This window comes from Pongo abelii, chromosome 1, assembly GCF_028885655.2.
Source record: "Pongo abelii isolate AG06213 chromosome 1, NHGRI_mPonAbe1-v2.0_pri, whole genome shotgun sequence".
Classification (NCBI taxonomy): domain Eukaryota; kingdom Metazoa; phylum Chordata; class Mammalia; order Primates; family Hominidae; genus Pongo; species Pongo abelii.
The window spans coordinates 42,340,590-42,358,787 of record NC_071985.2 but is presented as its reverse complement, the minus strand read 5'-3'; the positions used below and the strand labels follow the sequence as shown (position 1 = coordinate 42,358,787).

Genomic DNA, 18,198 nt, shown 5'->3' with positions numbered 1-18,198 from the left:
CTCCAAACACTTTTTTGGAGATTTCCTTGACTTCATTTTTTTTTCTGAATTTTTCAATTTCTTTTAAGAACATTTTCTAACATTTTCCAAAGAATTTTTAAAAATTGTTTTCTGTTTTTTAAAAAATAGTAATCCTGTTCTTTCCACCTAGATTCATTATTGTCTCTATGGAGCTATTTTGCAATAGAGAAGTATGATTTTGCTCCCTACAAACCTCTGCTAATGATCATTGGTCAGCAGTTGTTCTTTAAGAGTAAGGCCTAAATAATCTCATTTAAAGTTCTGTGTATGTGAATAAATTTTGCTGGCAGCAGGCTTACTTGCAGCATGATGGGACAGTGAGGCATTTTAAATTAACTTGTGGCTATAACAGAGAGTGTTAATTGTTTCCCTGTATTAACCTCTATTTTCACTTTAAGTAATAGAACCACTTCTACCATTTCAGCAGGGCACAGTGTTGCTCAACTTGTCCCTCCCTTGGAGCAACCTCCCAATAAATGCAACACGCTTGTCACCTTCTTAAAAAGGAAGCTTCTTGCTCTCCTCTTCCTCTTCCATACTCTTGAGGGATGAAATGCTGATAGGGTGCCTGAGAGCCAGCTTCTGCCTTTTTGAGAAGGACAGCATCCTAGGGGATATTAAAGCAACAAGGAGAAAAGGCCCTAGTCCCTAGTTGACCATGTTGAGCAGTACTGCCTTCCATCCTGAATGGGTTTTTGCCTCCAAACTGTATTTGAAAGAAAAATAAAGTTCTACCTGCTCTGAGCCATTGAGTTTTTGGTGGTCCTATCTCATGACAAGTATAGGACAATGAATATCCAAATACTAATGTTTATAGGTGTCTTCTTTGTTGCTGTCCAGTTGCTCCAGAGAAGGAACTTCTGCTTTTTTTGTTTTGTTTTTTTTTTTTTGCCTGTGTACAACTTGAGTTTACAACTTAAATTTCTCCTGTGCAAGATGAGGCAATTATGCTTCTGTACTTTTTAAAATTCTGTTTCTCCCTCTATTCCTCAGGCTATTTCCATCACCACATTACTTTTGCACTATCAACATCGAGAGAACTTTCTTTCCTGAAATGATTGCTCCTATCCCTAAAAGACAGCAGTTGCATTTGTCTGCTTGCTTTAAGTTAAATGTTTTTCTTTACACTGTGACTAACTAGTTCATATATTTCCTTCAGAAGTTCACCCACAGTGGTGCTGAATAATTACACCAGGAGTAAAAAATGTATAGGTTATTTGGAATGTGAATCTGGTGCTAAAGTTTAGTTGAGCCTGAGAAAAGTCAACTATGAAATCCCTGCTGCCAAATATCCTTCTTTGCTCACAAGAAAATAAATTAAAACGAAGTGAATTCTTTCTATTCCAGGTTTAATAACTGTGGGGAGAAAGCAATTGGTAAGCTAGAGGCTCTGCCCTAAAAAAGTTATAACTAAAGAGAGACTATTTTGATTCCATTACCATTTTATATTTATGGGCACTAAAAAAGGGGGATGCTATTTTCTAATATTTCTCTGAATTTAGGAATTACCCTTCCTAGTGCTGTTTCTGCCAATTTTTTTTTTTTTTTATTTGAGATCAAGGAAGGAAGTCATCCTTCCTTGATATATATACAGCCTTTGGGTACAAATTGTGTGATTTCTTGAGGATTGGACTCTTGATGGATTTCTATTTTTATATAACTATACAGTAAGCATTTGTATTTTCTCTCTCTAGGTATAAGTTACTAGTTTGGAATGTCCACTAGGACCTTTAATAAATGAGTTAAAAATTTGTCTTATGAGACACACCTATTTTAAGTACAGATTTTGGCTTTATTGCCCAAAATCCTCCTGAAAGGGTACAGAGAGTCCCCTCTCTGGGCTGGCAGTGTGAATGAGATCTGTTTAGTCTCGTGCATATAGTTGCTGTTTTTTTTTTTTTCTTTTTTTTTATTATTATTATACTTTAGGTTTTATGGAACATGTGCGCAATGTGCAGGTTAGTTACATATGTATACATGTGCCATGCTGGTGTGCTGCACCCACTAACTCGTCATCTAGCATTAGGTATATCTCCCAATGCTATCCCTCCCCTCTCCCCCCACCCCACAACAGTCCCCGAAGTGTGATGTTCCCCTTCCTGTGTCCATGTGTTCTCATTGTTCAATTCCCACCTATGAGTGAGAATATGTGGTGTTTCGTTTTTTGTTCTTACGATAGTTTACTGAGAATGATGACTTCCAGTTTCATCCATGTCCCTACGAAGGACATGAACTCATCATTTTTTATGGCTGCATAGTATTCCATGGTGTATATGTGCCACATTTTCTTAATCCAGTCTATCATTATTGGACATTTGGTTTGGTTCCAAGTCTTTGCTATTGTGAATAATGCCGCAATAAACATACGTGTGCATGTGTCTTTATAGCAGCATGATTTATAGTCCTTTGGGTATATACCCAGTAATGGGATGGCTGGGTCAAATGGAATTTCTAGTTCTAGATCCCTGAGGAATCACCACACTGACTTCCACAAGGGTTGAACTAGTTTACAGTCCCACCAACAGTGTAAAAGTGTTCCTGTTTCTCCACATCCTCTCCAGCAACTGTTGTTCCCTGACTTTTTAATGATTGCCATTCTAACTGGTGTGAGATGGTATCTCATTGTAGTTTTGATTTGCATTTCTCTGATGGCCAGTGATGACGACCATTTTTTCATGTGTCTTTTGGCTGCATAAATGTCTTCTTTTGAGAAGTGTCTGTTCATGTCCTTCGCCCAATTTTTGATGGGGTTGTTTGTTTTTTTCTTGTAAATTTGTTGGAGTTCATTGTAGATTCTGGATATTAGCCCTTTGTCAGATGAGTAGGTTGCGAAAATTTTCTCCCATTTTGTAGGTTGCCTGTTCACTCTGATGGTAGTTTCCTTTGCTGTGCAGAAGCTCTTTAGTTTAATTAGATCCCATTTGTCAATTTTGGCTTTTGTTGCCATTGCTTTTGGTGTTTTAGACATGAAGTCCTTGCCCATGCCTATGTCCTGAATGGTAATGCCTAGGTTTTCTTCTAGGGTTTTTATGGTTTTAGGTCTAACGTTTAAGTCTTTAATCCATCTTGAATTGATTTTTGTATAAGGTGTAAGGAAAGGATCCAGTTTCAGCTTTCTACATATGGCTAGCCAGTTTTCCCAGCACCATTTATTAAATAGGGAATCCTTTCCCCATTTCTTGTTTTTCTCAGGTTTGTCAAAGATCAGATAGTTGTAGATATGCGGCATTATTTCTGAGGGCTCTGTTCTGTTCCATTGATCTATATCTCTGTTTTGGTAGCAGTACCATGCTGTTTTGGTTACTGTAGCCTTGTAGTATTGTTTGAAGTCAGGTAGCGTGATGCCTCCAGCTTTGTTCTTTTGGCTTAGGATTGACTTGGCGATGCGGGCTCTTTTTTGGTTCCATATGAACTTTAAAGTAGTTTTTTCCAATTCTGTGAAGAAAGTCATTGGTAGCTTGATGGGGATGGCATTGAATCTGTAAATTACCTTGGGCAGTATGGCCATTTTCATGATATTGATTCTTCCTACCCATGAGCATGGAAAGTTCTTCATTTGTTTGTATCCTCTTTTATTTCATGGAGCAGTGGTTTGTAGTTCTCCTTGAAGAGGTCCTTCACATCCCTTGTAAGTTGGATTCCTAGGTATTTTATTCTCTTTGAAGCAATCGTGAATGGGAGTTCACTCATGATTTGGCTCTCTGTTTGTCTGTTATTGGTGTATAAGAATGCTTGTGATTTTTGTACATTGATTTTGCATCCTGAGACTTTGCTGAAGTTGCTTATCAGCTTAAGGAGATTTTGGGCTGAGACAATGGGGTTTTCTAGATATACAATCATGTCGTCTGCAAACAGGGACAATTTGACTTCCTCTTTTCCTAATTGAATACCCTTTATTTCCTTCTCCTGCCTAATTGCCCTGGCCAGAACTTCCAACACTATGTTGAATAGGAGTGGTGAGAGAGGGCATCCCTGTCTTGTGCCAGTTTTCGAAGGGAATGCTTCCAGTTTTTGCCCACTCAGTATGATATTGGCTGTGGGTTTGTCATAGATAGCTCTTATTATTTTGAGATACGTCCCATCAATACCTAATTTATTGAGAGTTTTTAGCATGAAGGGTTGTCGAATTGTGTCAAAGGCCTTTTCTGCATCTATTGAGATAATCATGTGGTTTTTGTCTTTGGTTCTGTTTATATGCTGGATTACATTTATTGATTTGCGTATATTGAACCAGCCTTGCATCCCAGGGATGAAGCCCACTTGATCATGGTGGATAAGCTTTTTGATGTGCTGCTGGATTCGGTTTGCCAGTATTTTATTGAGGATGTTTGCATCAATGTTTATCAAGGATATTGGTCTAAAATTCTCTTTTTTGGTTGTGTCTCTGCCCGGCTTTGGTATCAGGATGATGCTGGCCTCATAAAATGAGTTAGGGAGGATTCCCTCTTTTTCTATTGATTGGAATAGTTTCAGAAGGAATGGTACCAGTTCCTCCTTGTACCTCTGGTAGAATTCGGCTGTGAACCCATCTGGTCCTGGACTTTTTTTGGTTGGTAAGCTATTGATTATTGCCACAATTTCAGCTCCTGTTATTGGTCTATTCAGAGATTCAACTTCTTCCTGGTTTAGTCTTGGGAGGGTGTATGTGTTGAGGAATTTATCCATTTCTTCTAGATTTTCTAGTTTATTTGCGTAGAGGTGTTTGTAGTATTCTCTGATGGTAGTTTGTATTTCTGTGGGATCGGTGGTGATATCCCCTTTATCATTTTTTATTGCATCTATTTGATTCTTCTCTCTTTTTTTCTTTATTAATCTTGCTAGCAGTCTATCAATTTTGTTGATCCTTTCAAAAAACCAGATCCTGGATTCATTAATTTTTTGAAGGGTTTTTTGTGTCTCTATTTCCTTCAGTTCTGCTCTGATTTTAGTTATTTCTTGCCTTCTGCTAGCTTTTGAATGTGTTTGCTCTTGCTTTTCTAGTTCTTTTAATTGTGATGTTAGGGTGTCAATTCTGGATCTTTCCTGCTTTCTCTTATGGGCATTTAGTGCTATAAATTTCCCTCTACACACTGCTTTGAATGCATCCCAGAGATCCTGGTATGTTGTGTCTTGGTTCTCGTTGGTTTCAAAGAACATCTTTATTTCTGCCTTCATTTCGTTATGTACCCAGTAGTCATTCAGGAGCAGGTTGTTCAGTTTCCATGTAGTTGAGCGGTTTTGAGTGAGATTCTTAATCCTGAGTTCTAGCTTGATTGCACTGTGATCTGAGAGATAGTTTGTTATAATTTCTGTTCTTTTGCATTTACTGAGGAGAGCTTTACTTCCAAGTATGTGGTCAATTTTGGAATAGGTGTGGTGTGGTGCTGAAAGAAATGTATATTCTGTTGATTTGGGGTGGAGAGTTCTGTAGATGTCTATTAGGTCCGCTTGGTGCAGAGCTGAGTTCAATTCCTGGGTATCCTTGTTGACTTTCTGTCTCGTTGATCTGTCTAATGTTGACAGTGGGGTGTTAAAGTCTCCCATTATTAATGTGTGGGAGTCTAAGTCTCTTTGTAGGTCACTCAGGACTTGCTTTATGAATCTGGGTGCTCCTGTATTGGGTGCATATATATTTAGGATAGTTAGCTCTTCTTGTTGAATTGATCCCTTTACCATTATGTAATGGCCTTCTTTGTCTCTTTTGATCTTTGTTGGTTTAAAGTCTGTTTTATCAGAGACTAGGATTGCAACCCCTGCCTTTTTTTGTTTTCCATTTGCTTGGTAGATCTTCCTCCATCCTTTTATTTTGAGCCTATGTGTGTCTCTGCATGTGAGATGGGTTTCCTGAATACAGCACACTGATGGGTCTTGAGTCTTTATGCAATTTGCCAGTCTGTGTCTTTTAATTGGAGCATTTAGTCCATTTACATTTAAAGTTAATATTGTTATGTGTGAATTTGATCCTGTCATTATGATGTTAGCTGGTTATTTTGCTCGTTAGTTGATGCAGTCTCTTCCTAGTCTCGATGGTCTTTACATTTTGGCATGATTTTGCAGTGGCTGGTACCGGTTGTGCCTTTCCATGTTTAGGGCTTCCTTCAGGAGCTCTTTTAGGGCAGGCCTGGTGGTGACAAAATCTCTCAGCATTTGCTTGTCTATAAAGGATTTTATTTCTCCTTCACTTATGAAGCTTAGTTTGGCTGGATATGAAATTCTGGATTGAAAATTCTTTTCTTTAAGAATGTTGAATATTGGCCCCCACTCTCTTCTGGCTTGTAGGGTTTCTGCCGAGAGATCTGCTGTTAGTCTGATGGGCTTCCCTTTGAGGGTAACCCGACCTTTCTCTCTGGCTGCACTTAACATTTTTTCCTTCATTTCAACTTTGGTAAATCCTACAATTATGTGTCTTGGAGTTGCTCTTCTCGAGGAGTATCTTTGTGGCATTCTCTGTATTTCCTGAATATGAATGTTGGCCTGCCTTGCTAGATTGGGGAAGTTCTCCTGGATAATATCCTGCAGAGTGTTTTCCAACTTGGTTCCATTCTCCCCGTCACTTTCAGGTACACCAATCAGACGTAGATTTGGTCTTTTCACATAGTCTCACATTTCTTGGAGGCTTTGCTCGTTTCTTTTTATTCTTTTTTCTCTAAACTTCCCTTCTCGCTTCATTTCATTCATTTCATCTTCCATGGCTGATACCCTTTCTTCCGTTTGATCGCATCGGCTCCTGAGGGTTCTGCATTCTTCACATAGTTCTCGAGCCTTGGTTTTCAGCTCCATCAGCTCCTTTAAGCACTTCTCTGTATTGGTTATTCTAGTTATACATTCTTCTAAATTTTTTTCAAAGTTTTCAACTTCTTTGCCTTTGGTTTGAATATCCTCCTGTAGCTCGGAGTAATTTGATCGTCTGAAGCCTTCTTCTCTCAGCTCGTGAAAGTCATTCTCCATCCAGCTTTGTTCCATTGCTGGTGAGGAACTGCATTCCTTTGGAGGAGGAGAGGCACTCTGCTTTTTAGAGTTTCCAGTTTTTCTGCTCTGTTTTTTCCCCATCTTTGTGGTTTTATCTACTTTTGGTCTTTGATGATGGTGATGTACAGATGGGTTTTTGGAGTGGATGTCCTTTCTGTTAGTTTTCCTTCTAACAGACAGGACCCTCAGCTGCAGGTCTGTTGGAGTACCCGGCCGGCCGTGTGAGGTGTCAGTCTGCCCCTGCTGGGGGGTGCCTCCCGGTTACGCTGCTCGGGGGTCAGGGGTCAGGGACCCACTTGAGGAGGCAGTCTGCCCGTTCTCAGATCTCCAGCTGCGTGCTGGGAGAACCACTGCTCTCCTCAAAGCTCAGATGGAAATGCAGAAATCACCCGTCTTCTGCGTCACTCACGCTGGGAGCTGTAGACCGGAGGTGTTCCTATTTGGCCACCTTGGCTCCTCCCCTGTTTCTGCCAATTTTAACCAATAAGTGACCTTTTGATACTGAGTCTGTTTGCATATTTAGGGATGTAGTGAATTCTCCTTTATTTAAAAAATAATACTCTTTATTCAAAATGTAAATACACTGAATAGATTATGTAATTAAAAATTATTTTCATAAAATTATTTTCCCTCAGAAACTTTATATGCCATCTATCTCAATACCAAATAGAAGCTTATTACAAGTTTTAGATTATCCCAAAATGTCTACGTGTCAGCCTGGGTCCAATCAGGAGATAGAAACCATAGAATGATTTAAATAGAGGAAATTTAATATACAGAATTACTAAACTCTGATAAAAAAGTAAGTATAAAATTTAAGAAAACTCTGTATGGTATTCTAGGGCTGAGACAGGGTACTCAAGGGAGACAAACTGCAATGAGGTGCCCCTTCCCAAGGCTGGGGTTTAGACTTCATTAAAAAAGGTATAGTAGCTATCCACTGGATGCCAGAGAAGTTCACTAGTTGCCTGGAGAAGAGCTGGTCTGTGGTCATTGGGCTAGTAGAAACCAAATATCCAGAATAGAGGCAGAATATAGGTGAGCTCCAGCTGGTGGCTACATGCATAGGCCTGCAGATAGGGTTGGGGGTCACTGGAACATGAGCTATCTGTGAGGGGAACCACAGATAGTGGCCAGATGGGCAGGTGTGCAGAAAAGTGACCCCAGTAGCAAGCCTTCAAGGCAGAGAAAGCACACAGGCAAGTAGGTGGCCAGGTGTGAGGGCATGAAGAGGGAGTAGGGGTGCTGTTGTGGCAAGAGTCTTGGAGAAGTATCCGTCAGAAGAACCACGGGGAGGTGATAGCCAGCCTGGTCCACGACTGCAAGATTGCCAGGGGATAGTGCATTCTGGGAAGAGGGCCTGGGGCAGACCACCCCCGTGTATCTTACTAACCCATCATGTAGCAGCAGGAAACAGCTGCTCTCAATTGGAGATTGAGAATCTTTGCTTCCTGCAATGTCCCTCAAGCATCCTCTAATGAGAATATTAAACATCATTCTCATTGTAAAGGATTAATACTTAAGGGAATTTCATTCATTATCACAGAGCTGTAATAAATGGTTAGTTTGGATCTGAGAGGAAATATACTGATAACTGGCACGGCACGGATAACTTAAAGATGCTAAAATAAAAATGCAAAGTCAAACTACTCAAGGATTGCTTAGAGCGAGACTTATGGAAGAGGAAGTACAGGAAGAGTAGCAGCAAATTCACCAAAATTTAGACTTATAAGCAATTTTGTTGAGTTTATTTTCAGTCAAGGAAAAATGATTATATATTTCCTACTAGTTGATAAAAAGAAACAGTTCTGAAAGAGGAACTTATTTTCACTAATTAAAATAGAAAAACTTAAAATAGAAAATTAAAATTTATCCCATGGGCCATTTAATAAGAAACAGTGAATAACATAATTAGGACAATGCCAGTAACATGGACAATAGCAAAGTTGTTTTTCAAATAGCCAAATATACCAGCCTTTAATAAGAACTGAGTTGATCTATTAAAACATAAATTAAGACTGATGCTTTTACAAGAAGTTAAGCAAGCTACTGATATCCAGGTACAGCTACTAAAGCTTTGTTTTGAATCAAAGATAGACCCTGGAATACATAGAAAAATGAATGGATTTCGTCTCTGTTAGACTAGTGATTCCTGCATTTGCTGAACGTGAGAATAACTTGAGGCATTTTAAAAATAATTCAGGCATTGAAGCCTCATTAGATCTATTTGATTAGGGGATTGGGAATCTGCATTTTAGCAAACACAGATATTTTGGGGCAGCTGCCTCACTCAAGGTGGCAGTCTTTCTCTGGGACACCCACATTTATTGATTGGTCGATGCAGTGGTACAAAAGCCCAGCTTTACTTAATCCTGGACACCTTTGAAGGGCCAGTCCAACTTTAGAGGATGCTCTGAAGTCTCTGATGCAACTGCTTCAAAGTTTTGCTTTTCTCTCTTCTTTCTCATTCTTCCTTTACAGACAATGTTCCTGTAAGAATGCCTCAATAAACCACTCTGCATGCACATTTGTATTTCTTCTGTTTTGATTTGCTTGTTTGTGTTCTTTCCTCATGTGTTTGACAATTTTATTTTTGAGTGATTTGTAAAGAAGGCTTTTATATTTAAAACATGAAATTTTAATCGTTATATCTGCTTTAATTATTTAATTTAATTTTTTTTTTTTTGAGACAGGGTCTCGCTCTGCCATCCAGGCTGGAGTGTGGTGGTGTTATCATGGCTCACTGCAGCCACGACCTCCTGGGCCCAAATGATCTTCCTATCTCAGCCTTCTGAGTAGCTGAGACCACAGGCATGCACAAACATGCCCAGCTGATATTTTTTATTTTTACTTTTGTAGAGACAGGGTCAGGATCTCCCTATGTTGCCCAGACTGGTCTCGAACTCCTGGGCTTACAGGATTCACCCTCTTGGGTTTCCCAAAGTGTTGAGATTACAGCCATGAGCCACTGTACCTGGCCTTAAAATTTTATTATTATTTCATTTACTTAATAGTGTTTGATATATTGGAGATTTAAAAAATTGTATTCAAATTAAATATTTTTCCATTTAATTATTTCCACCCTCACTCTAATGCTTAAAAACATTATGCCTATTGGGAGGCTGAAGTGGGTGGATTGCCTGAGCTCAGGAGTTCAAGACTATCCCGGGCAACACAGAGAAATCCTGTCTCTACTAAAATACAAAAAGTAGCTGGGCGTGGTGGCGTGCACCTGTAGTCCCAGCTACTCGGGAGGCTGAGACAGGAGAATCACTTGAACCCGGGAGGTGGAGGTTGCAGTGAGCTGAGATCGCCACTTCACTCCAGCCTGGGTGATAGAGCCAGACTCCATCTCCAAAAAAAAAACAAAAACAAAATCAAAAACAAAAAACATTGCAACCAAAAAGTATATGACTCTCTATGGACATTTAGTGCTCCCAATGGACTTATTTAAAAACAAAAAATCAATAGTTAAAAGCAAATCCTCAAGGATTGTCCAGAGTTAGTTCTATGAGGAGGAAGTACCAGAAGATAGAACAGGGACATAATGAGAATTAAAGCAGACTGGGGATTCTTACCCCTACTTCCCAAGTTTGTTTTTTAGTTAAAAAGAAAATACTGAAAAATTTTATCAGCAAATGTATAACTACCTTCACTTCTCAATTGCAAAACTGTGAGAGGGTCTGATATAGGTGTGTGCTTAGTTTTAACCAAGTCCCACTTCTGAATCCAAATCTTTCAACAGTGTTTGAACACTAAAACAGTATGAATAGACATGTTATGATCCAGCATGTAGAAAACTATGGTCCAATACTGTACAGTATTTCCTATTTTATCCAGCTACTCAGTTTCTATCCTCCTCCAAGATACATCCCTAATTTATTCCAGAAAGATTTTACTTAACATGCCAGTCCTCTCAGTCTGTCATCACTTCTTACAGAACCTGTTTCCTCATGCCTCACCTCATCTTGCCCTATTCCTCCTTTTCAAATGCCATCATTCTCTTGATTTGTAGCAATCACCTTTTTTCTGTTATTTATAGTTTTATAAAATAAGTATGCATCCCTAAATAATCTAGCTGAGTGTTTGTTACTTCTTTTTATATATGAGATCATGCAGTATGTATTATATTTTGACTGATTTCTTTTGCTTACATTTGTGAGATTTATTTATGTTGTGTCTAGTTGTTATTTATTCATTTTTATTGCTATACATTATACCATTCTGTGACTGTACTATAATTTATTTATCCACTTTATTAAGGATACAATTTAGATAGTTTTAGTTCTTTGGCTATTACATAACTATGAATATTCCTATACATGTCTTTTGGTGTACACGCTTGTTGTGTAATGTACATATTCAACTTTCATAGACAAATTTCCAAAATCTAGGTTTATATCCTGGCTATGCTGCTTAAAAGTTATACGATCAGTAAAATACAATTTAGATCTTTTGAAATAATCCAGTCAAGGGGAAAAATAAATGAATAATAGTAAAAAAGAATGAAGAAAGCCTACATGTGTTTTCATGAAAGTACCAAACTCACTAGTAAGGTAAATTTACAAATCACAGTTAGAATACTCCAGTGATGTTATGGTGCTATGTAAATCTCTCAATCCTATAGTATAAATGTTTAAAGTCAAAACAGTCAAAACAACAACAGCTACAATTAGTGGCTAAGGAACACAGAATAGATAAAGAAGTAAATTAGGGCAAGAAAAATATAAATTGCGAGAAAGGCAGAAAAAGTCTAGAGTATTTTTATGCAACCAAAGTTAAGTTGATATCAGCTAAAAATGGTCAATATAACTATGGGACTGTTTATGTTTGTTGCATGGTTAACTACAAAGAAAGAAATTACAGCAGACACACAGATAAGAAAGAGAAATGGAACAAGTTAAACATCACAGAAAACCACCAACAAGAGAGGAAGCAACAAAAAATGAAGAAAGAAACAGAATCTATATAACAACCAAAGCAATTAATAAAATGGCAAGAGTCAGTCCTTACCTATCAATAGTAACCTTGAATGTAAATAAGTTAATTTTTTGTATTGAAAGATACATAGTGGCTAAATGAATAAAACTACAAGATCTAATGATGTGCTACCTATAAGAGACTCATTTCATGGTTAAAGTCAAATATAGACTCAAATTGAAGGGATGGAAAAAGATATTCCAAGCAAACAAAAACCTAAAGCAAACAGGAGTAGCCATACTTATATACAATAGACTTGAAGTCAAAAAAAACTGTAAAAAGGTCATTATATAAAGATAAAAAGATCAATTCAACAAGAGTAAATAACAATTATAAATACATATGCACCCAATCCTAGAGCACCCATATATATAAAGCAAATATCGTTAGACCTAAAGAGAGATGGACTGCAATACAATAATACTAGGGAACATCAACATCTCTTTCAGCAATGGACACATTATTTAGAAAAAAAAAAAAATCAACCCAGAAACATCAGACTTAAAGTGCACCATAGACCAAATGGATCTAACTGACCTTTACAGAATATTCCACACAACAGCTACAGAATACACATTCTCAACTGCACATGGAACATTCTCTAGGATAGATCAGATATTAGGCCACAGAACAAGTCTTGAAAAATTTAGGAAGGAAGAGATCATATCAAATAGGTTTTCTGATCACAATAATGTGAAACTTGAAATTAACAACAAGAAAAACTTTGGAAACTTTACAGATACATGAAAGTTAAATGACATGTCCCTAAACAACCAATTGGTCAAAAAGAAATTAAAAGGAAAACTAAACGATTTTTTGAGACAAACGGGAATGACAACACATTATACCCAAATCTATAGGACACAGCAAAACTAGTTCTAATTGGGAAGTTTATAGTAATAAACACCTACATAAAAAAGAAGAGAGATTTCTAATAAACACCCCAAGGAACTAGACAAACAAGAACTAACTAAACCTAAAATTGGTATAAGGAAGAAAATAATAAAGCTCAGAGCAGAAATAAATGAAAAAGACATGAAAAAAATTAAAAAGAGTCCAGGCACGGTGACTCACACCTGTGATCCCAGCACTTTGGGAGGCCGAGGCGGGTGGATCACGAGGTCAAGAGATCGAGACCATTCTGGCTAACACGGTGAAACCCCATCTCTACTAAAAATACAAAAAATTAGCCGGGCATGGTGGCGGGCGCCTGTAGTCCCAGTTACTCAGGAGGCTGAGGCAGGAGAATGGTGTGAACCCAGGAGGCGGAGCTTGCAGTGAGCCGAGATTGTGCCACTAAACTCCAGCCTGGGCAACAGAGCGAGACTCTGTCTAAAAAAAAAAAAAAAAAATAAAATTAAAAAGAGCAATAAAATGAAGTTGGGATTTTGAAAATATAAACAAAAATGACAAACATTTAGCTAGACTAACCATAAAAGAGAGAATGCTGAAATAAATAAAACAGATTAAAAAGGAGACATTACTATTAATACCACAGAAATAGAAAGTATTATAAGATATTATTATAAACAACTGTATGCCAACAAATTTTATAAGATAGAAGACATGGATAAATTCCTGGATGCATACAACCTACCAAAATCAAGTTATGAAGAAATAGAACACCTGAACAGAACAATTAAAGTTGAATTGAAGAGAAAATTGAATCAGTAATAAAAAGTTTTCCATCAAATAAAAGCCTAGGACCTTATGTCTTCGTTGCTGAATTCTACCAAACGCTTAAAAAAGAACTAATACCAATTCCTCTCAACCTATTCCAGAAAGATTGAAGAGGAGGGAATACTTACAAACTCATTTTGCAAGGCTAGCATTACTTTGATTCTAAAACTGGACAAGAACACAACGAGAAAAGAAAACTATAGGCTGATATCCCTGATAAGCATCGATGCAAAGATTCCTAACAAGATACCAGCAAAGCAAATCCAAGAGCACATTAAAAAGATTATTCATTATGATGAAGTGGAATTCATCCCAGGGATCCACGGATGGTTTATCATACTCAGATCAATAAATGTGACACACTACATTAACAGAAAGAAAGAAAGACCAACATGATATAATCATTTCAATAGGTGCAGAAAAAGAATGTGACAAATTTCACATTCCTTCATGACAAAAACTCTCAACAAATTAGTATAGAAGGTATGCACCTTAATACAATAAAGGCCATATATAAAAAACTCCTAGCTAACATCATACTGAATGGGGAAAAGCTTCATATACAAATGGACCAATGGAACAGAAGAGAAAGCCCAGAAATAAACTTACTCACCAAAAGCCAACTGATTTTTGACACAGGTGAGAACACATACTGGAGAAAAGACAGTCTTCAATAAATGGTGCTGGGAAAATTGGATATTCACATACAGAAGAATGAGACTAGATCCCTACCTCTCACTATATACAAAATCAACTCAAAATGGATTACAGACCAAAAAAGAGCCCGCATCGCCAAGTCAATCCTAAGCCAAAAGAACAAAGCTGGAGGCTTCACACTACCTGACTTCAAACTATACTACAGACTACAGTAACCAAAACAGCATGGTACTGGTACCAAAACAGAGATATAGATCAATGGAACAGAACAGAGCCCTCAGAAATAATGCCACATATCTACAACTATCTGATCTTTGACAAACCTGACAAAAACAAGAAATGGGGAAAGGATTCCCTATTTAATAAATGGTGCTGGGAAAACTGGCTAGCTATATGGAGAAAGCTGAAACTGGATTCCTTCCTTACACCTTATACAAAAATCAATTCAAGATGGATTAAAGACTTAAATGTTAGACCTAAAACCATAAAAACCCTAGAAGAAAACCTAGGCATTACCATTCAGGACATAGGCATGGGCAAGGACTTCATGTCTAAAACACCAAAAGCAATGGCAACAAAAGCCAAAATTGACAAATGGGATCTAATTAAACTAAAGAGCTTCTGCACAGCAAAGGAAACTACCATCAGAGTGAACAGGCAACCTACAAAATGGGAGAAACTTTTCGCAACCTACTCATCTGACAAAGGGCTAATATCCAGAATCTACAATGAACTCCAACAAATTTACAAGAAAAAAACAAACAACCCCATCAAAAATTGGGCGAAGGACATGAACAGACACTTCTCAAAAGAAGACATTTATGCAGCCAAAAAACACATGAAAAAATGCTCACCATCACTGGCCATCAGAGAAATGCAAATCAAAACCACAATGAGATACCATCTCACACCAGTTAGAATGGCGATCATTACAAAGTCAGGAAACAACAGGTGCTGGAGAGGATGTGGAGAAATAGGAACACTTTTACACTGTTGGTGGGACTGTAAACTAGTTCAACCCTTGTGGAAGTCAGTGTGGCGATTCCTCAGGGATCTAGAACTAGAAATTCCATTCGACCCAGCCATCCCATTACTGGGTATATACCCAAAGGACTATAAATCATGCTGCTATAAAGACACATGCACACGTATGTTTATTGCGGCATTATTCACAATAGCAAAGACTTGGAACCAAACCAAATGTCCAACAATGATAGACTGGATTAAGAAAATGTGGCACATATACACCATGGAATACTATGCAGCCATAAAAAATGATGAGTTCATGTCCTTCGTAGGGACATGGATGAAACTGGAAATCATCATTCTCAGTAAACTATCGCAAGAACAAAAAACCAAACACCACATATTCTCACTCATAGGTGGGAATTGAACAATGAGAACACATGGACATAGGAAGGGGAACATCACACTTCGGGGACTGTTGTGGGGTGGGGGGAGAGGGGAGGGATAGCATTGGGAGATATACCTAATGCTAGATGACGAGTTAGTGGGTGCAGCACACCAGCGTGGCACATGTATACTTATGTAACTTACCTGCACATTGCGCACATGTACCATAAAACCTAAAGTATAATAATAATAGTAATAAAAATAAATAAATAAAATAAAACATGAAAAGTGAAAAAAAAAGAATTTACTGAAAAAAAATAAAAAATAAAAATAAAACCCCAAACTACAAAACTACTAGAAGAAAATATAGGGGAAATGCCCCACAACATTGGCCTATTGACTTAAATGGAGATGAGTTGGCAATTCATATAATTAAGGACAGATGGCAATATGAAACCATCTCAACCTACCTAAGGTTTCAGAACAAAAGGTGAAATCCTATATTTCACTGAAAGTTAATTTTATATATCACTTTGGGTCATACTTCTTAAGTAACTTGTTTCTGAAGTGAACTTAGGATATGTGAGGGTTTTTCTCATTCAGGGGTAAGAATGACTTTATAGAGATCTTGCTTTGAAGAAGTCTCTGATTAATGAATGAATGACTGGAACCAAGAAACATAACAGTAATACTACTTATTGTTGGTGATTGTTGGTAAAAACCATACTTAAAAAATTCTGAATGACCCAATGGATTTTTGCTTTTGTTGACAGTTGCCATAAGAAAATCATATAGATGGATGGATAGATATAGATAGATATATGATTCATAGATAGAGACATCTCCAACTCTTTTCCTCTGTCTTGTCATTTTCTTGCTTTTCTTAAGCTTGCTCTTTCTTCTATAACTCTTCTGCCATTTCCTTGTTCAGATAATTTCCTTGGTTCACTTGGCCAATTGCTATAGTCTTCTTAATCAATCTCCCTGTCTCTTCCCTCTGCCTCTTTCAATCTACCTTGTATACATCTGCCATAATAGTCTTTCAAAAACACAGTAATCATGTCACTTAAAAAAAGTATATGTATATTCCCTAGTTTCAAGCTCCCAAACTTGGTATTGAAAACCTGATGAAACCCAGTTCTAACCTGCCTCTCTATCTTTAACTATCATCTTCTATCAGGAATTCCTTATCTTCTAATCAATCTGAAGTACTAATTACTATTTTCAAGAAATAACCTTTACCTTCTCACTGCTGTGCCTTTACTCAATTTTTACTATTGCCATAAAATATCCCACATTTAACACTCCAAATTTCACAGCAATATCTACTACCTCTGTACAGTCCACCCCAGATCTCTGGAATTTACTGGTCTCCTGAATATGCTCCTGTCACAGAAAATACAAGCTATCTTTTATTACAAACATTTAATGCCTTTCCTTCTACATTGGATTATAATCTCCTTGAAAACAGTTCCCATTGTATTCTTCGTAGTACTTTATGAAAGGTAAGAATTCAATGACTGTTTATTAAGTTGAGTTCTTTCAGCAGGAAAACACTGAAGACGCATCAGATCATGCACTCCCAGAGAGCTCCACTTGCACTCCTTGAGGGCTCCACCCTCGATAGAAAAGGAGAAACGGCAGCTTCACTCATCTCTAGGCTGTGGAAAGTCTCCAATTCAACTCTGTTCCAAATGATGCTGGTCACTGTTTTGTTGGCTACTGTCCTTGGTAAGTAGTGGGGAGACAGGCCAGGTGACCAGCATGCAACTGAGTTCATCATACACCCTATTGTAAGAGGTGTCTAAGAGATCTTTAACATTATGGGATATATTTGACCACCTGGAATTTGAGAGACATGCTATAAACTAAAAAAAGAAAGTCTTGTTTTATAGAACCTCCTGATGCTCCCTTTTAGAATTTTTCTCTCCAGGAAACTCTGAACAACTTAACATTGAAGCAATCATGACTTGTAATAAATGCGTATTATCTGCCAGCCTGGCCATGAACTCTCACTGCCTGTGTGGTTATTTAGAATGTAGAGGGGGTCGGTATAATTCTTCTGGGGCATTTGGAAGGCCACTCAGTACTTTGTTTAATTCTTGCCAGGGAAGTAGAATTAAGATTTTATTTTTCAAGGGTTTAATGATTCTCCACCTTGTGATGCTTTTGAAAAATATTTTATTTTTTAACAGGCCATTTATTCTAAATCTAAAAGGTCCAAAAGGACATAAATGAAATGCCTCCTCATCCTTGACTGAGGCAACTAATCTTGCATAATGCTATTATTAGTAGAAAATATGTTTCTGCTAAGGCAGGAGGTAGAGTCATATGGCATGGCATAGCTACCTATATTCTGAGCAGACAGATATGGGCAATCTGATAGAATGACGAAAATCAAGTCTATTCATTCACTTTCTAATAAATTAGCACTTATACAGTCAAAGACGGGTGGAATTTTTCTGTGTTTACTCATTATTGCTGTCATTATCATTACTCAACAAATGTGTATTATTTATCACTTACTGCGCTCATTGAACAATGACATAATAGGAGTTA

The 18,198-nt window shown here is 37.6% G+C and overlaps 1 protein-coding gene and 1 long non-coding RNA gene across 5 annotated transcripts in view; one reads left to right on the top strand and one right to left on the bottom strand.

Moving 5' to 3' along the window:
- LOC100443687 (zona pellucida sperm-binding protein 3 receptor-like) overlaps positions 1–18,198 on the top strand; it is a 38,574-nt gene that overhangs the window by 2,495 nt on the left and 17,881 nt on the right. Inside the window, exon 2 of the mRNA XM_054521592.2 lies at positions 17,189–17,370. Coding sequence (XP_054377567.1) covers positions 17,189–17,370 — 182 coding nt within the window. The remainder of the gene's footprint in view (positions 1–17,188; positions 17,371–18,198) is intronic.
- The window catches only part of LOC129048123 (uncharacterized), a 58,734-nt gene that overhangs the window by 27,569 nt on the left and 12,967 nt on the right, over positions 1–18,198 (bottom strand). The window lies entirely within an intron of this gene.